A 19,909-nucleotide genomic window follows, 5' to 3' on the forward strand; every position below is an offset into this window, starting at 1 on the left:
ACGTTAAAGGGTAGTGTTGAACGCAGTTTGGGACGCAGCCAGGGTCTCGTGCTTGCAGATGATTGGCAATAATAATAAACGCACGTGCAGTGAGAGTTTCACAAAACTTCAGCCAGCGTGTGGACCAATCAGATCAGATAATCCAGCGGCGCGCGCATATTACTCTACTGTCGTTACCGCAGCAACAGACGCTGCGCGCGGGGTGCGAGCCCCTCCCCCTCCGGCTCAGGGCAGCGGTTAGAGAAAGTCAACAGAGGAAAAGTTTGAGCTGCTGGAGAGAAACGCCGGAAAGAGAGAGAGAGAGGAGGAATAAAGAGCAGATATAGAGAAACTGCAGGGTGTTTTATATGTGTGTAGTGTAGCTGAAGAGGTTGGGGTGTAGTAGGAGTCGCTTGTTGGGGGTTTAAAGGTGTTTCTGGGCTGTTTGTTGAGGAGTTGGTTGAACAGGTGCTGCTGTGGGAGAGGAGACGCTGATACTCATGGAGGAATAGAGGGAGAGACCTGAGATAGCTGAGGACTGACTGCACGACTGACTGAAGGTAAACTCACCGCTTTATCAGAGTTGTGTTAACTTGCTAATTTTGCTTAATTTGCTCTGAGGTGGGGTTTAGTCCCCAGCTACCTCCAACACAACACAGTGTACTAATTAATAAACGTGCTACTAATGACTGTGTTCTGATAATGTGTGCTGTTGACACAAAATAATTATGTTACAGTAGTAATGTTTAATGTGGTTTAGGAAACAGCCCTGTGCTAAAAAAACACACGACCAGGCTGTTAGGCTTAGATTTTGAACAGGATATAGTATGTTTTGAGTTTCATATCATTTATTAGTTTTTTTTGCAGAGACAGTGCTCATTAATAAACAGAAAATATTTTCTGTAAATAAGCCAGAGTTTTCATCTGTAGTCCCTGGATAGTTCTTAACAATGGCTGCCATTATAATGGGGAGATCGCTGGTTCAAATCCGGGTCATGCAGCTTGCCATCAGCTGCCGGATCCCCGAGAGAGCACACAATTGGCCTTGCTCTCTTTGGGTGGGTAGATGGTACTCTTTCCCCTCATTACTCCAAAGGGCGATGTCAATCAGCACAAGACTAATGTATGTCTCTTCACAAAGTCGCTGCGCTTTCCTCCAAGCATGCTGGTTACTCTACAATGCTGCATCAGCAGCAGTTCAAAAAGGGGCAGTAGATGGCTTCACATGTGCATCACTAGTGATGGGGGCATATACAGCCGAGTAACAACTATGTGAGTTGCATAATTGGTCAGATAAATTGGGAGAAGTTGGGGAAAATGTTTGAAAAAAAAAAATCATCAAAAATATAAAATTCAAACAATATAAACAGAGACAAGCACCTTAGAAACAGCACTACCAAACAGCAATTTTCAAAAGACTCAGTAGATGGTCAGTAAACAATTTATATTTTAATGTTCACATATTGATTTTTTAACAAGCCACAGTTTTAACTTACGGTATCAGTAACAGGACCATACACATTCATTTCTCTAATATGGACTGGCAGCAGATTTTATTCTTTAGATGCTGTTACGGAAAATGCTGATTGACTTAAAACACTTTGATTAGGAATATTTTTTTGTGTAATAAATATCTTAAGTGGAGTATTTTAACCAAATATTCCCAGCTCAGAAGTTTATGATTTTGTAATATCTGATAGCTATGACAACAGTTGGGTTTCTGATCTAAAACTTTAAGAGGGCATTTAAATAAAATTTCAAGTGTCTTCAGTAGATTTGTTAGCCTGTTCTCTTGTTAGACCATACAACAAATTGTGGAATTATCATGGCATTTAGAAATCTCGTAGCAGGTTTACAATTTAGTGACTTACTTATACATTTAAAATGACTTAAATTTGACTTGTTTTTAATGGTTTAGCTGGTGTACAAAAGTGATCAGCCTGACCAAGCAAGGCCACCATGACAAGTAAGCCCTAGCTGGACCGGCATGACCAGAAAGCCCACCAATAACATGCTGACTGAACAGTAAGGCCAAGCTAGTAAACCAGCAGTACTAAGGTGACCAGCTTGACCAAAATGGCCAAGCTGCTCCACCTGCATAACCAACAAGACTCCAGCATGACCAGTATGGCCAAGCATGACCAAAAACAAATGAAACATCACTATGTTGGTATAGAGCTTGATAACTAGCTTTTCATCCATCTTAATTATCAAACACCAGCTTAGACTGTCCAAAACCAGCTACCAGTGAAAGACAGTCTTCAGAAGAATTTTTCAAAAGTGCCACTTGACATAGGCCACTGGAATGCTCTGCACATTTTTGTGTTTATCCTGCTCCCAGCACACCTGGCCAGCTAATAAAATGAATGAAGTGTGCAGGGCACTGGGTACTGGCCTAGAGGAGGCTATATTGATATTGTATAGAGGTGGACAGTATGACAATACATTGCAGTACTGTGATATATTTTCTATACACTTTTGACAACATGCATTTTTAAGCATATTGAGGACATCATCAGTGCTGAAATAACATTGATGAATCATGAAGCAAACCAAAAAATTGTATTGGAGGACATTTTATAGCCTTAACAACACCAGATGAACCTGTTTCTGCAGCCCAGCCTGGGTTTCTGTTTACTAGCAGGGGTACTACAATAAAACACTGTAATGTAATGTTAACATGAGCTCCTTCAGAAGACTTAAAAAACAGCCCAATGATCATATAATTTAACCTACAAAAGGAGAGAACAAAAAGAAAGTATTTGAGTAATTTGAGTTGACTACACAACATCTTAGACCACAGAATTAACCCACAATGAACTTTGGTTTTACATCGTTTGTCCAGTACTGATTGGTCAGCTTTTTGGTGATATTCAGTAAAAGACTATCACACATTATGTCCCACAAAAGTCCATGTACTTGTTTGAAGACTTTTAGGAAGTGAATGTTTTACTTGGCTGCTGTTGAACTGGAAAGACTAGAAATAACTCACCTTTCCGTGCTGATATGGCTGGGCACGCTCTGTTTGTGTAGTGTTGGCCTCTATATCCTCTACTGTTGGATTATGTCACATAGTCTAAAGCAATGTTTGCACAAGCCAGCCAGCCCAAGATCTTTGTTGGTGTTTGACCTAGTTACAGTGCCTAGTTTTGCCATGAATGGAATGTCTCGTAACTTCTTAGCTGGGTTTTAATCATTAGAATCTTGTGAGCCACCAATGAAGTCAAACTAAGTGATTAAGTCAAACTGTGCTTTTGGTTTAGTCGCTTTATACAGTAGTTATCACTGTCTTAGCCTAGCAGTGTCTTGGATATGTGATGGGCTTGTTTCTGCTGGACTGTTACTGCTGCTGAGCATATTAGTGATTATATTATTAAACCTGTGCATATCAATGGACAATGGTGTGATGTTAAATTGACTTTGTACATTTTATTAGTCATTCATATATGGGTTTGACCAGAGGAGACTGTGTTCCCTCTTATGACTCAACTTGGTTCCTCCTAAGGTATATTTGGCTTCATCCACCTTCTCTTGCCATTGTTGCTTTTGGCTTGCTCAGTTGGGTATAAATGTTTAATCTGATTTATATGATTGTCTTATTTCGAGGATTAAGCTGCTTTGGGACACCATTGCATTGTGGATTGTGACTTGACTTACACATAGCATTAAAGACCAATTTATACTCTCTTTACATACAAAAATGAGTATGTCCATTTTGCCCACATACTACTTTGTGTTGTATAGCATGGATATTAAAGCATTTCATTCACTAGAGGGTGTTTAGGGGGTGTGGTGGTACTGGTGAGTTACTGTTTCTTGCTTGTTAGCAGAGAGGATAATTTGCCTTTTCCCGGAAAAAAGTAGCAACAGGTGATAGGTGGTCCAGTAACATATTTAACCAACAGATACCGCTATTTGTCTCTATGCTTGCTTGTTGTTGTTTTTTTTCTTTGGATATGCAGTCAGGTCATCTCTGTTAGGCTGCCTCCCTAACTATAAAGCGCTGTGGGAAACCCAGTATGTTTTGAGCCAAAGTTTCTTTTCTGCCAGGATTTCTCTTTCATTGTGTTCATACGGCAGTGGTCATGTTTTGCTTCAAATATTGGCTACACTGCCACGTCCAGTTGTACTGCTCCTTTCTGGTTTTATCTATATGTTTTCAGAGAACATGCATAAATATGAACATCCTTTAGACAGCTTTTAGATTTTCTTCAATTGTCAACATTATGGTCTGTTGCTTGTAAACTAAAGATAAAAAAAATAAAAATATTGAACAGATAGACTGATTTTTTATTTTCAATGTAATATGTAGCATAATGTAGTCTAAAGTCATTGTTTGTATTAAGTTACAAATCTAACCTCATGACACCAAGCCTTATATGTCTTGCTGTACAACACCTCTTTAGTTACCTGAGATAATTTAATCTGTAAAAATGTTTAGAAAATAAGAAGAATTGCACTTAAAACATCACAAGAAGTTCAACAGAAACCAGAGAAATGTAGTAGCAGCTGTTTCTTTCTTTTATTGTTTCTTGATAAACCCAGTAGTGTAATAAGAGCTTCTCATTGTGGATCACATGCACAAACTGCCAAGCTTAATCTTGATATGAACGTACTGGAGAACTACACAGCCTCTATGCAAACTACACACCAGTGCGTTTAGTAATATAGTGTCTTGCCTAGCAGCATTTTTTTTTTTTTGTGAACAGACCTTACTACATTGTTTTTTTACATATATTATATTGAAAACAAGCCTACATGTTATTTTCTGCATGTAAAGCATACATTTGCTAAATTTGCACACAGAGGTTGATATATGTGTACTGAGACAATATATTGTCATATGGATCATGAGGTTGGTTTTGGCCTTTCCTCGGATGTTAAACCGTTCAGTGAATATGATGTAAAAATAAATTATTTTGCAACAGTTTGTCTTTGAAAATATTTTTTTATTTAAATTATTATTTAATTTATTCAATTGTGAATAAAAATGATGGAATTATTGAAAATCATGTTCAGTATATGCTTTTGGCTTTAGATTAAATGTTTAATTTTGTTCATTTTATATACTGTAAAACAAAATACAGCTTAAAACTCAAGCCAAGAACTTTTCATTTTGAGGGATCTTTATTCTTAGGATTGTGTTTGTACAGTATTTTTTTGTTCAGTGGTTATATCATGCAGACTTGAGATACTGATGACCTTGGATGGAATGGACAAATTAATATGAATGTTATTTTTAACACAATGAACTGAGAGAGCATGCAGTACTGAGATACCAGAACAGCTTCAGTGTCCATCAACATTCTATTCGTATAGCAACTTTAAGTTGTACCCATTGCTGACACAGATGTGCAAATGCGCACACACACAGCTTGTCTAGAACTTCTGAGGTCCGGACCAAATGACCCAAAGTGAAGTATCATTGTAGATTGTGTACTGACAATTGTTTAACAGATTTCAGGAAAACTGTCGTAAGGGTTGGTTAGTGTAAATGTAATACCATATACCTCAATATTAAAACATTTTAACGGTATCTTCTAATGAGGACTGAATTTTATAAATATGGCATGTCTGATGTGCCAAATGTCTGCCCTGTGTCTAGCTAATACAGTACCACAGAATTGAGGTGCTCTGATAAATTCGACATTACTTTCTGAAAACGGATGGTAAAATGACACAGGTTCACTTTAGTTGTAAGTTTAGCAATGTTCTGTCCAAAACAAAGGCAAAGCCACTAAACCTGAACATATGTGTCTGCAATGTCACTCAAAACACTCCTAAGATCTTTCAATCCAGTGTGTGTGCAGGTCTTCTAAACATTTATGATTTGAGCCCCATTTAGCTGGAACATGGTCTGTGCTGTGGTGTTAGCTGTTAGCCTTTTAGCTTTTATCTTATCTAGCGAAGTTAAGTGACTAAGACTTAATTCTCACAGACAAGTTTTTATCATCAGTAGTCAAAAACAGAGGTTAGTCAAAAACAGACTTAAATGTGTTCTGTGGTGAACAGATCATGCTAGCTAAGTGAATTCTTATGATTAGCTGTGCTAAACATTATTTAATCATCAGAATGATGGTTGAACATTTACTCAGAGTCACATCTCTGAGTTTCGTCACCTCACATTTAATAAAATAGCTATTTGTCCACTGCCATGCACTATAATTTAGGGCTTTAGTCTGAAAACAAACTGAACTTTGTATTTGATCTGTATACAAATAACCCAGAATTTGATAGAATTGTAGTCATATGAACGCAAAATCTCTGCCTCCAGTTATACAGTATAATGTGATAATGTTTTGACACAGTGTTGCGTTATGAAAATGGATCCCTCCGAAAGCCAACTTTATAAAATCGGAGTAAAATAAATGTTTACTTTTGATGCAAGCATAGCAATGGGATCTAAAGACTTTAAGAGTTTAAACGCTAAATGAACCCCTGCCTGACACTATTTTTTACATGTAAACTAATAATAATGATTCACCACTGTATTAAAAAATTGTACAGTATTACAAAAAATATACTTTGATATATTGATATTTTCTTACAACCATATAGTAGACCATATCATAAAAAAACACCCTAATACCCAAATAATCTGCTTCCATTTAGATCCTTTTGGATCTGTGCAAAAAACCTCTTAGACCTCTTAGATTATGTAATCAACTCCTTTCAATACTATTAACAGACAGAGCAGCCAATTATGCTTTCAGAAACTAACAGCCTTTAATTGTTCTCCATCATTTCACCTCTTATTCCAGATGTTTCTTTCAGACCACTAAAGTCCCCTAAAGTCCACTAAAGCCTAACATGTTCTCCCACTCAGTGATTGTAGGCGACTACACACTAGAATGCATTGTAAATGCCAACTATTTACCATGACTGTGAGGCAAGTTAACTATAACTGTATAGAAGCGTGAAAGAGGCTCTATTTCTCTCTCTCTCTCTCTGGCTATAGCGATGCCTCTTTACCTCTACACATCTCTGCGGCTTCATTGACTAATTAAAGAGGCGGTTGCTAAGAGATGGCGGGCAGCAGCATCTCTGAAAGGCTGTGTGATGTGGATGAAACTCAAAGCTGTGTGTTCTTTCAATTCTCTCATCCAGAGCTGACCCATGTAAGGAAAGGAGCTGGCGGCCTCACACACACACGCACACACACACACAAGGACGCTACTATGGCAGCATTCACACGCACCTGCGACTCTAAGGTGAGCTGGACCCTCCAGCCCAGAGGAGAGGAGATGCAAGCCAAGTGCAACAAGAGACGCAGCCCTCAGGACAACCAGAGTGTCAGTAACTGCAGCACAGTGCTGGAGAAGACTCAGGAGTTCTTCCAGATCTGTGACACTGAAGATAAAGGCTTCATCACTCGGCGGGACATGCAGGTAAGGGTTATCATGCAGCTTTAATTTCTTATATATTATAATTATACTGATTATTATTTTAAAAAAATGTATTCATTTATTTGTTCTACATTTGGACCAATATATGAAATCTAACCCAATTAGAGGAAACTTCAAACGATTACTACTTCTTATGTCTTATAATTTATAATGAATCCTGATTTATCTTAATTTTTATTTAATTTCGATACATTTCAAAATATACATATTGATTGATTTTTTTAGAACAAATGAGCCATAACGTTTCATGAAGAAGTAGAAGTAGAATTTGAATGCAGTCAATGTCCAGTAATAATTAAAAAAGCTAAGTAGATACTTTATGTAACTTTATTTTACTTTTTAGATTTTTAGATGATACTATTTTTTTGTTTTTTTTTTCTAAATACATTAACTAAATATATTATTATTATTATTAATAATAATAATAATAATAATAATAATAATAATAATAATAATAATAATAATGAGGGGGTGGAAAACCATAGGGATGCAAATGCATAGAGGAAAAGTTCTTGATTGTTATTTATGTAATTATGTAATTAAAATGCTTTTTAAGTGCATCTTAAATTTGCTTAGATATGTTTTAGCAATAATTAAATGAAAAAGTAGAGTACTTTAGGTAACTTTACTTAACCTCACTTTTTTATTTTTTACTTTTTTGCCGTCTCTAAATTTGACTAAATAAGTTGACATATTTGACATTTTTTTTTAAAGCAGGGAAACATTTGTACCAGATGTAAACAAGTCTTTTTATTGTAGTTGGATGAATGCCTAAATGTAACCCCAGATCTATATTTTGTGTGGTAACAGAATTATGAGTTTTGTTTAATAACTGATATGTTTTATCTTGTGTAGATGTTTTTTTCATTATTGTAACTGTGCACTCATTAAGTAGTTGAAGTGCTGTATGAGTGTGTAGTATTTTAGATTTTTTTTTTTACATTAATAACTATTGTAGTATTTTTTTGCTGACACAGTTTGTATTCTAATGTTTGTTAACTAAAGGGGTAAAAAAAATCTAGCATTGAGATATACTGTATAGCAGTGGAAGTGTGTTCTCTGCAGGGAGTTAAAGATAAGTTAACCATTACTAAACCATTACTTTGTTACTTGCAATGGATTGACAGCTTGTCCGGTGTATACTGCCTTCTGCTTGATGTTGGCTGGGATAGGATCCAGCCCACCACGCAACCCTGATGAATAAACGGGTATTAAGAGTGCATGGATGGATGGAAGGCTGAATTGATGGATGAATGGATTACTTTTTCACTATTGTATTAGTTAAATAGCCTATATAATTGGTTGCCTTTTTTTAAATACATCTTTTCAAAGCAGTTACAAAACTACAAACATTCCAGCTGGTTGCAATTTGATCACGTTTTCTTAATTGTCATTGTTCGGTATAAATTAAGTTATTTCGCATATTTATCCAAACACCCAAGTGCTTTTTTTTTCTTTCAGTTGTATAAGTTTGGTTAATGTATTATGAGAGTGCACCCATAGTAGATACAGGGGCATGACCCTAGATAGGGATTAAGTCTGATTATAGAGTTTTAGAAATATATATACACAGTTAGACTACATAGGAGAAACTAAGAAACTAGTATTTAAAAACTTATTTTATCATATTTGCTTAAATATTAAGCATTTTTCTTTTTTGCATTGTCACTGTACTGGTTGAAGCCAGTTCTCACGCACTGGACGTGACACTGACATACTTTGTTCTCATGCTGTTACACCACAGTTGTCATTTCTCACTTATTTTTAACACTTGTTTCCCTCCAAGACAACATTGGAATGGCTGTGTGACTATAAAGAGGGCAGCCTCCTTCATGCCAAAATTCTCATTTCTCACTTACTTTTTGGGATTTTTTTTTATTGATAAAGTTTTTTACAGACTCTGCTCTGAAGTTCATGAAGTAAAAACACTATAGACCAGCAGTGTCTGTCTTTTACACTCACCTACGCCAATTCCACCCTCTGCACAACCTGAATCTCACTAAAAACAAAATATGGGGTGCAGAATTTAGAGCATTGTGGTCCATGTGCTATCTAAACAACAGATTAGCAGTACAAAAGCTTGTGAATGAGCCAGGAGCTGTATGTGAGGCTCAGTGGAAAAACACAGTCACCAGTATTCACAGAAATGTTCAGCGTCATTCAGGGGAGCCCACGAGATACGCTGGAAGCCACGAGCGGACAGAACACGAGCGGTGAGCAGGAAGAAGCTTTGTGAGGCCAGTGCTTCTGTTGTATTATTGTGCAGATTTGGTGGCCTCTTAGATTTCCATCCATTGTCGCCTTGCTCTTTGATGGTCCACTCATAGGCCCATGCTCTGAAGAGGGTATTTGAAAGGCATTACACCTTTTGATCCAGTGTTTATGGAGATGCATTGATGAGCATCAGCTCCGCATCTTTATTCAAGTTGCGCTACTAATGATTTCCATCCATTTGGACAAAAAGGAGACCCCTGGTATATTGAATACAGTCTACTTTCTTATTGTGTGATAGCGGTATTTGTGTGAATGTTTGTGTGGAAATGATGCCAAAACATTTTCATCTTAGCTGAGAATACAATTATTTTTAAGTACCACAATTTATGAACATTATAAAAGGTTCAATGGTACTGCTCTTGCACATACTGCATTAGTTTTACTATTTTATTATTTAAAAGGTCATCAATAGTAGATCATTGTGGAGTTTTAAAAAAAGATTGATCTATTTATTCGTAAAAAAACTTAAAAACATGTTTGTTTTACATACACTAATAAACATTAAGGTGCTTGAAAGGGTTCCTTAAGTGATGCCATAGAAGAACCACTGCTTGTATTTTCTTTTGTAATACAAATGGGTAGTGAAAATGTAAAGAGATTTACCATTAAATTATGTATGATTAATCATATGCAGTAACAGAAAAAAGGTATACAAGTACTGCAGCCGGTTTAACCACAAACCCAACAACTTCCCTTCAGAACTTTTGAACAATTGTCACAATCCCCCCAGTGAGAGTTCTATATTCGATTAGCAATGCCCCTTGAGGAGTCTATACAGACCTGGCAACGTAACGTGTTGCCTCCATGTGTGTCCATGATTCTACATTGCAGTATAAACCGCAAAGGCTGGAATGTGTGGGTGTAAAACACGAGTCTTGGCGGAACATGTGATAACCATACCATGGAACACCTTAAATTCAGCAGATACATAGAAGCAGGTGTGTGTGTGTGCCTAAAATGATCAAACATTTGTTTTGGTTGCCTGTCCATAAGTCTCGCGGGATAAGATCTTATCACACCTATTAAAATGTATCAGTTCTGTTGTACTGAAGTTTTTACAGCTAAGGCTTTTTCCCTCTATTTAATTTTATCTCATAATCAGCCTTGATTTACGCTATTTTATAACCAGTTTTTTGGCCTATATCTACAGCCTGTAATTCCTGAAACTGAAAATATAACTTGTCAAACTGTTGGTCATGTTGTTATTAGCAAAACAAAGCCAGTTTGGAAAGTGCTTACTTCTTCACACGAGCCTGATCACACCAGAGTGTGATCAACAGCCTCTACAAGGCAATATTGCCTTCTGACATATGGCTCTTGTCTAATACTGATAACAGCTGTTTATTCAGAAGCTATAGCCCTGTAGATCTTTCCCAGTGTGACACCTGTAAGATCATTCTCTCAACATTTTTAGTTTTATGGGGCAGGTGTTTAGTAGTCTGTCTCTGTAAACATTTGCTTAATCCTCACACAGGGTGTGTTATTTGAGTTTAGAAACAGGGCAGATCTGTGTATCTACTGGGCGCTGTGACGTGAGCATTACGTAATGGTTACACTCACACGGTCTGTAATTAGAGATGTCTGAACCACTGTAGAAGCCACTCAAAATGAATAGACTTTAATTACAGCTCGCCTAAATGTCACTCACTTCGATGATAGGAAGTTTGCTAAGATTCGTAGGTTGAAGCAGCATGGAGATGTCATTACTGCTCTTTATCAAGATAACTGCATTGCTTTTGAATGTGTACTTATCAGCTTGTCATTGTATCTGTATTCCAGATTTTTAAATCTAATTTTAGAGAGTTTTAAAGTTATGTAGAGATTTGAGGATCTGCATACAAAATTTTCCAATTTTCATGTGAGGAAAAAAGCTAAAATAATTGCAAAGATTATTAGATGAATATAAATCAAACAGGCTATATTTATTAACTCATATGAACATCAGTTAACATAACATTATGACCAGCTCCTTCTTCCTACACACCTCACTGTTCCTCACTCGTCAGAACCCAACAGGGCCACCACAGAGCAGCTATTATTTGGGTGGTGGGTCATTCTCAGCACTGCAGTGACACTGTGGCATTATGTTGGTGTATTAGTGTGTGTTGTGCAGGTATGAGTGGATCAGACACAGCAGGACTGCTGGAGTTTTCAAACACCTTTGTATCTGTGGGCAGCATCTTGTGTATGACCAAAACAAACTGTAAAGCAACAGATTAGCTTCTGTCTCTGGCTCTATATATACAAGGTGGAGTAGCAAGGTATCTAATAGAGTGTCTGATAGAGATAGTGTTTAAAATCTTTATCAGCTCTGCTTTGTCTGATCCACTCATACCTGCACAACACACGCTAACTCACCACCACCATGCCAATGTCATTACATTGCTGAGAATAATCAATAAAGCTGCTGTGTGGGGGTCCTTTGGGGTCCTAACCATTGATGAACAGGGTGAAATGAGGAAAACAAAGTATACAGAGAAACAGAAGGACGACAGTCTCTGATTATAGAACTACATAGTGCTACTCTGTGCTCAGTGGAGCTAAAAGCAAAGAAGTGGTCATAAAGTTACACTTGTTTAATGTATGTATCAGTATCAGTAGTTTGTTGTATCTCTTTTTGTCATGAGTTAACCTAGTAGTAGAGTAATGCCAGTTGGAATTTAAGTAAATAAGATAGGCATACTACACTATATGTCCAAATGTTTGTAGACACCACTTCTAATCAATGCATTTAGCTACTTTAAGTTGCACCCTTTGCTGACAGAAAAAAGGCCTATCCAGACGGGATTAATTTCTCAGGGGGATGCCTGTAAAAAATAGGACAAACTTCTATTCAGTGATAAAACTGTGATAAAACTCTTGTATCCCCACTGCAACTGAAAACAGGAGGATCAGTGATTTTTTAGACTTTCTCAGTCACATAGCATCGTGTTCAGTAGCTACTCCATTTCCACTCACTGTTGTGGTTACTTGCATCTCTGTGGAAACACACAAAGTGTCATTATGGTGTGTGGCAGTGGACAAATAGACAAATTTTATTAAACACGAGGTGACGAAACTCAGAGATGTGAGTCTGAACCGGAATAAAATTACTCGGCGTTCAGCGAAAAACAGTAGCTAATTCAGCCTGTAATTTTCTCAGAGGATGTCTGAAAAAAACACATACATGGTCGTTCCGGACAGGAATAAAATCACAGAGGACCCCCCATAAAAGAGAAAATTTCCCCAGGACACCCTAAGAAATTAATCTTGTCTGGATAGGGCTAAAGATGTGTAAATGTACAAACATTATAGAGAAGTGTTACCCTGTAGGGAATTGTTGCTCTGTGAAGCATTTAAACCTCTTGGGACCACGCCTAATCCTATCATAATGTTTTGAACATTTATTTACAATTTGCATATCTACCTTCTTGAGAAACGCAGAGTACATACAAACTTTTTCTTCAGCTTTATAGTAAATTAAGTAGAAGGTTCACCGTTCACACTGTTGAGTTCTCTTTTCATTTTTAATTTAATTGATGGCTGTTGTTTTGTGTTTCAGAGGCTACTTGGAGAGCTGCCCTTATGTGCTGACGATCTGGAGAATGTTTTCGACAGTCTGGACACTGATGGCAATGGATACCTCACCCTGGATGAGTTCTCCTCTGGCTTTAGTGGGTCTTTAGAACATTAGTAAAACAGAACAGCAGCGTTATTTCATAAGACTGTGTAGAAATCTCAGAATAATAGATTTTGGGACTGCAGTTTAAATTTACAATACTAGTTTTGCTTTTGTATAACTACATATTGCAGTTGTAGGGCATGAGTAATATATGAATGATATAGAACACTTTGTAGTTTTGGTGGTCCAGTGGGCTACAGTCTGTATATATAGAAATACATATTCTAAATATGTCTATATTTTAAATAATAGTAGTTGCCCACTATGCTGTATTAACTGCAGCCCTTAGTTTTGCCCCAACTATTGTAAAAATCCATTTAAAATATAAGATCCAGACAGAAGTTCAATCCCTGCTGTGCATGCTTGCTATCTAGGTGAGTTCTTATTTGGTCCGACGGCATCAGCATCATCTCTGCGGACATCTAAAGAACAAAGCTCGATGCAGAGTCCTCCTGAGCAGCTCTACCAGAGTCAATGGGAAGAGACACTAAGTGGAGGGGAGGATGATGAGGAGAAACATTTCTCCATGCTGATGGAGCATCTGGGTGCCAACAACGTCTTTGAGGAGTGAGTACTATGTCACTACAGACACTGTAGACAAAAGTATTGGCACACCTGCTTATTCATCCCTGTTTTTTTTTTAACAGCGGGATAAAGGATTGGTTTATCCTGCTTTTGTTGAAGTAACTGAAAGATAATTTGATTACATTAAGTGAAAACAGCCCCCTAGTACAGTTTAGCACTTGGGGGCTGTTTACCTCTCTAGCCCACTCCTGGAATTAGGCATCATGGGGCCAATAGGATCATTAAGAGATTTATATGCTCCAGACTAGGGCTGCACAATATTGGGAAAAATGTAAATTGTGATATTTTGTTGTTCTGCAATATATAAATATAAATCAAAATTTTAAATATTTTGTCAGTGATCTACTGTGTCAAGACGATAGTAATGCTATTTGTGCATCAATGATTGTATAATCTACACTCTAGTAGATATTGTCATGTGAATGAAAACAGTGTGTTTTTATTTGTGTTAAGCAGCAAAAAAGTTTTGAAAAATGTATATTGACATTGCACAGAATTTTGCACATTCTACAATGTGACTACTGCACATGTGTACACTGTGATATTGATGCCAAAATTATAAATAGTGCAGCCCTATTCTTGAGAATATTTTTCTATTTGAAATGCTTTTATTCTTTGCATTAATAGTTCAATCTGTGTATAAAGTATCTGAAATTCATTCATCAGAAGGGGTGTGCACAACCATTTGGACATATAAGGGATATTAAAAGTAAGGTCTTAGGATGTCCTGCTGTTGGAAGACAAGAATAACGTCTTCAGCAAATGTCTGCTTGCTACTTTCCTAAAAAACTGCCCAAAGGCTATGATAAGTGCAGGTTAAAATGTCCCATCCTACAATCAATCACAGTACGAGGCGGCGCTGTCCCAGAGGAAATCCTGTCAGATGAAAGAGACATTTAAATATCAGCCTCCTGCTTCCTCCCCGTTTGAAGAGAAGACAGGACTCATGTATTGCATGACTAGTTTTTCTTTTAGCCCACTGCGTCCTGGCGGAAGTCATCAGTTTCATAAGTATATTCTATTGGCGAAAGTCGAGCTTCTAGACGGGAACTGACAATTTAGATTACATGCTCCTGTGAGCTTTTCAGACTCGGCTCATTTCCAGTCAGACATGGCAGAAACCCGTTCACCCAACTGCTCTGACTGTGTGAGTTGTGATGTTGAAAAGAACATTAAGGTTTTGCTTGATATACACATGAACCTTACCAACACAGAAGCTTACACTGGTTTATAACTTATGTAAGTTGAATTGTTTTTTTAATACAGGTCTCAAAGTGTAACAACTTTTTAGAGGTACAAGAGCCACCAGTAAGCTAGCCATAAAGAAACCTTAGGAGGAACCCATTCTTCTCTAGTTGAGCTTGGACAACTATATATATATATATATATATATATATATATATATATATATATATATATATATATATATATATATATATATATATATATATATATATATATATATATATATATATTGATTCTAAGAGTGTCAGAGACTCCTAGAAGCAAAGATGTGCAGAGGTTCACCAGTCTGCCATAAAGTACATCTAATAATTGTGGATTTGTTTTAGATAAAATGTTATTTAATGTAAAATTGCATAGACTTTGGATTTTCAACTATTTACAGTACATAATACTATTAAAAGGATCAGATAATCTGGAGAAATTGCTGTGCACAAGGGATAAAGCCTATGGTCAATACTGGATATAGGTGATCTTCAAGCCATTAGGCAGCAGTGTAATAAAGACCAGCATTCAGTTCTTCTATAAAAAGTATGGTTCTCTACCTGGCTATGGGGTTTTCTGACTTGTAATGATAGATTTGGTGCTAAATTGTACCATCACCAATATGTTTTCCACCAATCTTCCAATCTTAAGAACCTGTTCATCTGGTGTATTCATGTAAATTTTCAAATGTCATTTTTTGAGTTGTTTTGGTTCTGTATAGAAACTTTTTACTCATTTACTAAAGAACTGTTGGGGAGTAATTTTCAAATATATGAATAGAGCAAGGTCTTCAGATTATAAGCAGTGCTCTAGTCAGAGCTTGTGTTTGTAGTTATAGCTTAAGCAGAGATCACTTAAGAGGCAGAATGAGATATATTGGTGAGGTTATATTTCAGTTATCAACCATGCTGCTCTTTATAAATATAGTATTGGTATTTGTCCTTGAAAAGCCTGTATACTACTTTTATGTCCACAGTGATAAATCTCTCACCAGTCACTTGTGTAACCTTAACACAAATTCAGGTGATTGACTGACTTATGTGTTTTTATTTATTTTTTTCTTCTTTCAGTCCAGGAGAGGTACGCAGTTTGTGGACTGAGCTCCGTCGGGATGAGCCTCGCCTCCTATCCAACTTTGAGGAGTTTCTGGGTAGAGTGACCTATCAGATCAAAGAGGCTCACCAGGAGAAGGTGGAGATGGAGACTGCTCTGAAAAGGTCGGTTCATTCACTGTTCTATGGATATTGCTTTTGTTGCCAGTATTTCATTTACAGTCATGTTTGATTGATGTTGTCTAAAGTGAGCATGCTCTTTTTAGTGGTTAAATGTCCAGAATAGACACACTAACTTTTAAAAAATATTTTTGTACTTGAGATACAAATGAGGTCAGTCAATAATCATAGACCACTAAAGTTGTGTTGTCTTCTTCCATTTAGCATCATCTTGTTATGCCCATATTTGGAACTATAAATCTAACCATGGCATATATGAATTTTTAAGGTTTTAAAAAATATATTTCCATTATGTTCAAAATATATATGAAATTCTCTGCACATTTTGTTCTCTGTACCTTTTTCTCTTAAACATCACTGTATCCTCTGAATTGTAAGATTGTTCATGTGCAATAATACTAATTATTGTAGCTTTACAGAGGAAATGCAGTCTATAGTGGTTGTATCACTGTAGACTGTCATCCTTTGGAGATGATCATTTTCTGTCTGGTCACTGTCTGGAACAGGGTAGTCTGAGTGTAGGAATGGAAAGCTGTGTCGTGTTGCAGTGAGCATTAGATGAAAAACAGATAACTGCATTCTAGTTTACATTACTTGCCTGATGGAAATTCAGATAAACAGCAGCTTTTGTTGGTATCTGTTTTCATCTAAGCTTTTCCTTGATGTACAAGTTAGTTTAAAGCTGTTTATCCAGGTAAAACCATAAACCCATACCCAATGCCACTAAACAAGGTGGTTATGCTGGTTGAGCAGCTCAGTCTAGCAGACTAGCATAGCATTTGATTTAAGTTGATTTCATCAGAAAAATGTACACAGGACACATACCCTATTATATATTACATATTTATTTACCACATAACAAGGTAGAGAAGGTTATGCCCAGAGTGCCTCATAAGAAGTTGTCTCATACCAAGTTGTCTTGCAGAAATCCCAAATCATATCAATGTATGGAAGTTACATAATTCTTCTTACATTATCATTTGGATTATACTGTGTCAAATGGTGAGCAAAATTTTGCTATAAGCCTGCTATGGCTTAGTCTCTAAGAGATGTGTTAGCTATTGTCTGCACTCTGTGCTTCCTCAGTAGAAATGATTTTGCCACAGGAAATGTATGTCAATAAAAATGCATAAGTACTTTGCAGCACAAAACCCAAAATGCAGATAATAGCCACTGCAAATTTACTAATGGTTATCTAATGCTCTTCAGCATATTTATTTCTGTCTTTGTTTTGAGCCTGTGCACTTGTAGACAATGTTTTCAAAAAAGTACTAAGAAAGTATGAAGTATGAAGCTTCACCAATATGTAGTTTTCTACTTGTATTTACCCTGTCAGTAGCATTTTTTGCTTCTGCTATACTTTTTTTTTTTTTTTTTACCCCATCATGGATTTTTATTGCTTTCGCTCACTTACAAGTCAGTAATACCATGTTTGTAGAAAGTAAGAAATTGGTTTGTTTTTTAATGCATTTATATTACTGACATCCGCTGTTTAGTAGAACCTCAATATTAAATCTGTCAAAATAACTATTTTAAATTGGACAGTGTATTGCCCCAGAAATAATGAATTGTCTGAATCAGTATTATTGTCATTACAAAACCACAATACCACTGATATAATGATGATGAAATAATAGCATAGAAATATAATTATATATTTGCAATGAACTCTTACTCCTGATGTGTTCTGCAGGAAAGCAGCTTCTCATGATGATGAAATCCAGCGTCTGTATGAAGAAATGGAGCAACAGATCAAGAATGAGAAAGACAGGATTCTTTTACAGGTAAAATGTGCTACTCTGATTAAGTTTTCTGACTGTAAACATACAACCTGTAGTAAACCTGCCTTGTGTTCAATTCTATGAGTTGCTGTTTAATTGAATGTATGCTTATGGCCTCATGCCTGGTGGGTGAGTTATATAAGGTGCACTTTTTCATGCAGGATTCTGAGAGGTTCTTGACCCGCAGTCAGGAGCTGGAGCATCAGCTCTCAGCCAAAGAGCGAGAGCTTGAGCTGCTTTCCAACAAACAGAAAAGAGTGAGTACTCATTGTGATATTCCCTAGATAACCCACCTGTGAACTCTCATACATACACATGCATTTGTGAGTGATGCTACAAAAGAACCATGTTTGGTTCCATAAAAAAAAGGGTGTAATCAAATGAAGTCAATTGTAGATATTTCTTTAAAAGGTTCTTTACTACAGACATGGATCTTTACAGAGCTAAAAGTGGTTCCATCTAATTCTGGGTAATATATATATATAATATATGCTAAATATGTATATTTTGAAACCATTTTATTCAAGGTAAAAATATTGTAATATTGCAAATGCTGTGAATAGATTTTAACAAAGGAAGAATCACCATAGAAACATTGTGACAATATTTGCACCATTTTATATAACGTAACCCAGTGCATTATACTGATTTCCATCATATCTTATTGTGTATTGCATTTCTAATTTGCATATTAATCATATAGTTTTTAGTATAATGTGTCACGCAGCCCTTGGTCTTCTGTGGAGTTGCTTAAAGAACCATGTCAACCATCTTTATGTTTACGAGTGTAGAAACACCAGCATCCAGCTCTGGAAAAAAAAATAAGAGACCACTTAAAAAGTATGAGCTTCTTTAATTTTAACAAATTAAAAACCTCTGGAATACACAAGCCATTAAACCAAGCTGAACTGGTCATTTTTTTGCACCAGGAGTGGCATAAAGTTATCCAAAAGCAGTGTGTAAGACAGGTGGAGGAGAACATGCCAAGATGCATGAAAACTGTTATTAAAAACCAGAGTTATTCGACCAAATATTGATTTCTGAACTCTTAAAACTTTATGAATATGAACTTGTTTTCTTTGCATTATTTGAGGTCTGAAAGCTCTGTATCTTTTTTGTTATTTCAGCTCATTTTCTTCAAATAAATACTCTAATTTGAGAGAAATGTTGTCTGTAGTTTATAGAATAAAACTCCAATGTTCGTTTTATTCAAACGTAACTATAAATAGCATAATCAGAGACACTGATTCAGAAATTGAAGTGGTCTCTTTCATTTTTTCCAGAGCTGTATTCCTAATGAACTTATAAAATCATTCTGTTTCTGTAAAGAAGCTCTGGAAAATGAATTCTGTGTTATCTCTGCTCTACAGTTTCAAAGTTTTTAGACAGTGTTGATTGTTTACAGGTGCTTCTTAAGAAACTGAGATAGAGATTTATTTATTAAATGAACTTGTGTGCTTTTCATTAACTTAGTTTAATGAAGTGTTGACAAAATAATGCAGAGATGAATACATCACATTCACCAACAGTAAATAAAAACCAGATGGACCTTTTTCATGCTTATGAAGAATGAGAAAGGTGCTTCAGAAAGCACTCAAACCCCCTAGCCTTTTGTACCTCATAGATCTCTTTTTTTGTTATTTTTGATTTTCCTTTCCATGCTTTGGCAACAAAAGTGTAAGAAAACACCAGATAAGAAATAGACCTATAGATTAGCTGTTGCTGTTTGTACTAAAGCATATTGAATCTTAACCCCTAGATTAT

The 19,909-nt window shown here is 36.3% G+C and overlaps 1 protein-coding gene across 1 annotated transcript in view; it reads left to right on the forward strand.

Moving 5' to 3' along the window:
- Positions 1-216: 216 nt before the first annotated feature.
- The window catches only part of cracr2aa (calcium release activated channel regulator 2Aa), a 31,927-nt gene continuing 12,234 nt past the window's right edge, over positions 217-19,909 (forward strand). Inside the window, exons 1-7 of the mRNA XM_049483596.1 lie at positions 217-539; positions 7,087-7,367; positions 13,201-13,312; positions 13,695-13,887; positions 16,203-16,349; positions 18,058-18,148; positions 18,307-18,402. Of these exons, the coding sequence (XP_049339553.1) occupies positions 7,158-7,367; positions 13,201-13,312; positions 13,695-13,887; positions 16,203-16,349; positions 18,058-18,148; positions 18,307-18,402 (849 nt within the window). The 5' untranslated portion in view covers positions 217-539; positions 7,087-7,157. The remainder of the gene's footprint in view (positions 540-7,086; positions 7,368-13,200; positions 13,313-13,694; positions 13,888-16,202; positions 16,350-18,057; positions 18,149-18,306; positions 18,403-19,909) is intronic.

Source organism: Astyanax mexicanus, chromosome 9 (genome assembly GCF_023375975.1).
Source record: "Astyanax mexicanus isolate ESR-SI-001 chromosome 9, AstMex3_surface, whole genome shotgun sequence".
In the NCBI taxonomy this organism is placed as follows: Eukaryota; Metazoa; Chordata; class Actinopteri; order Characiformes; family Acestrorhamphidae; genus Astyanax; species Astyanax mexicanus.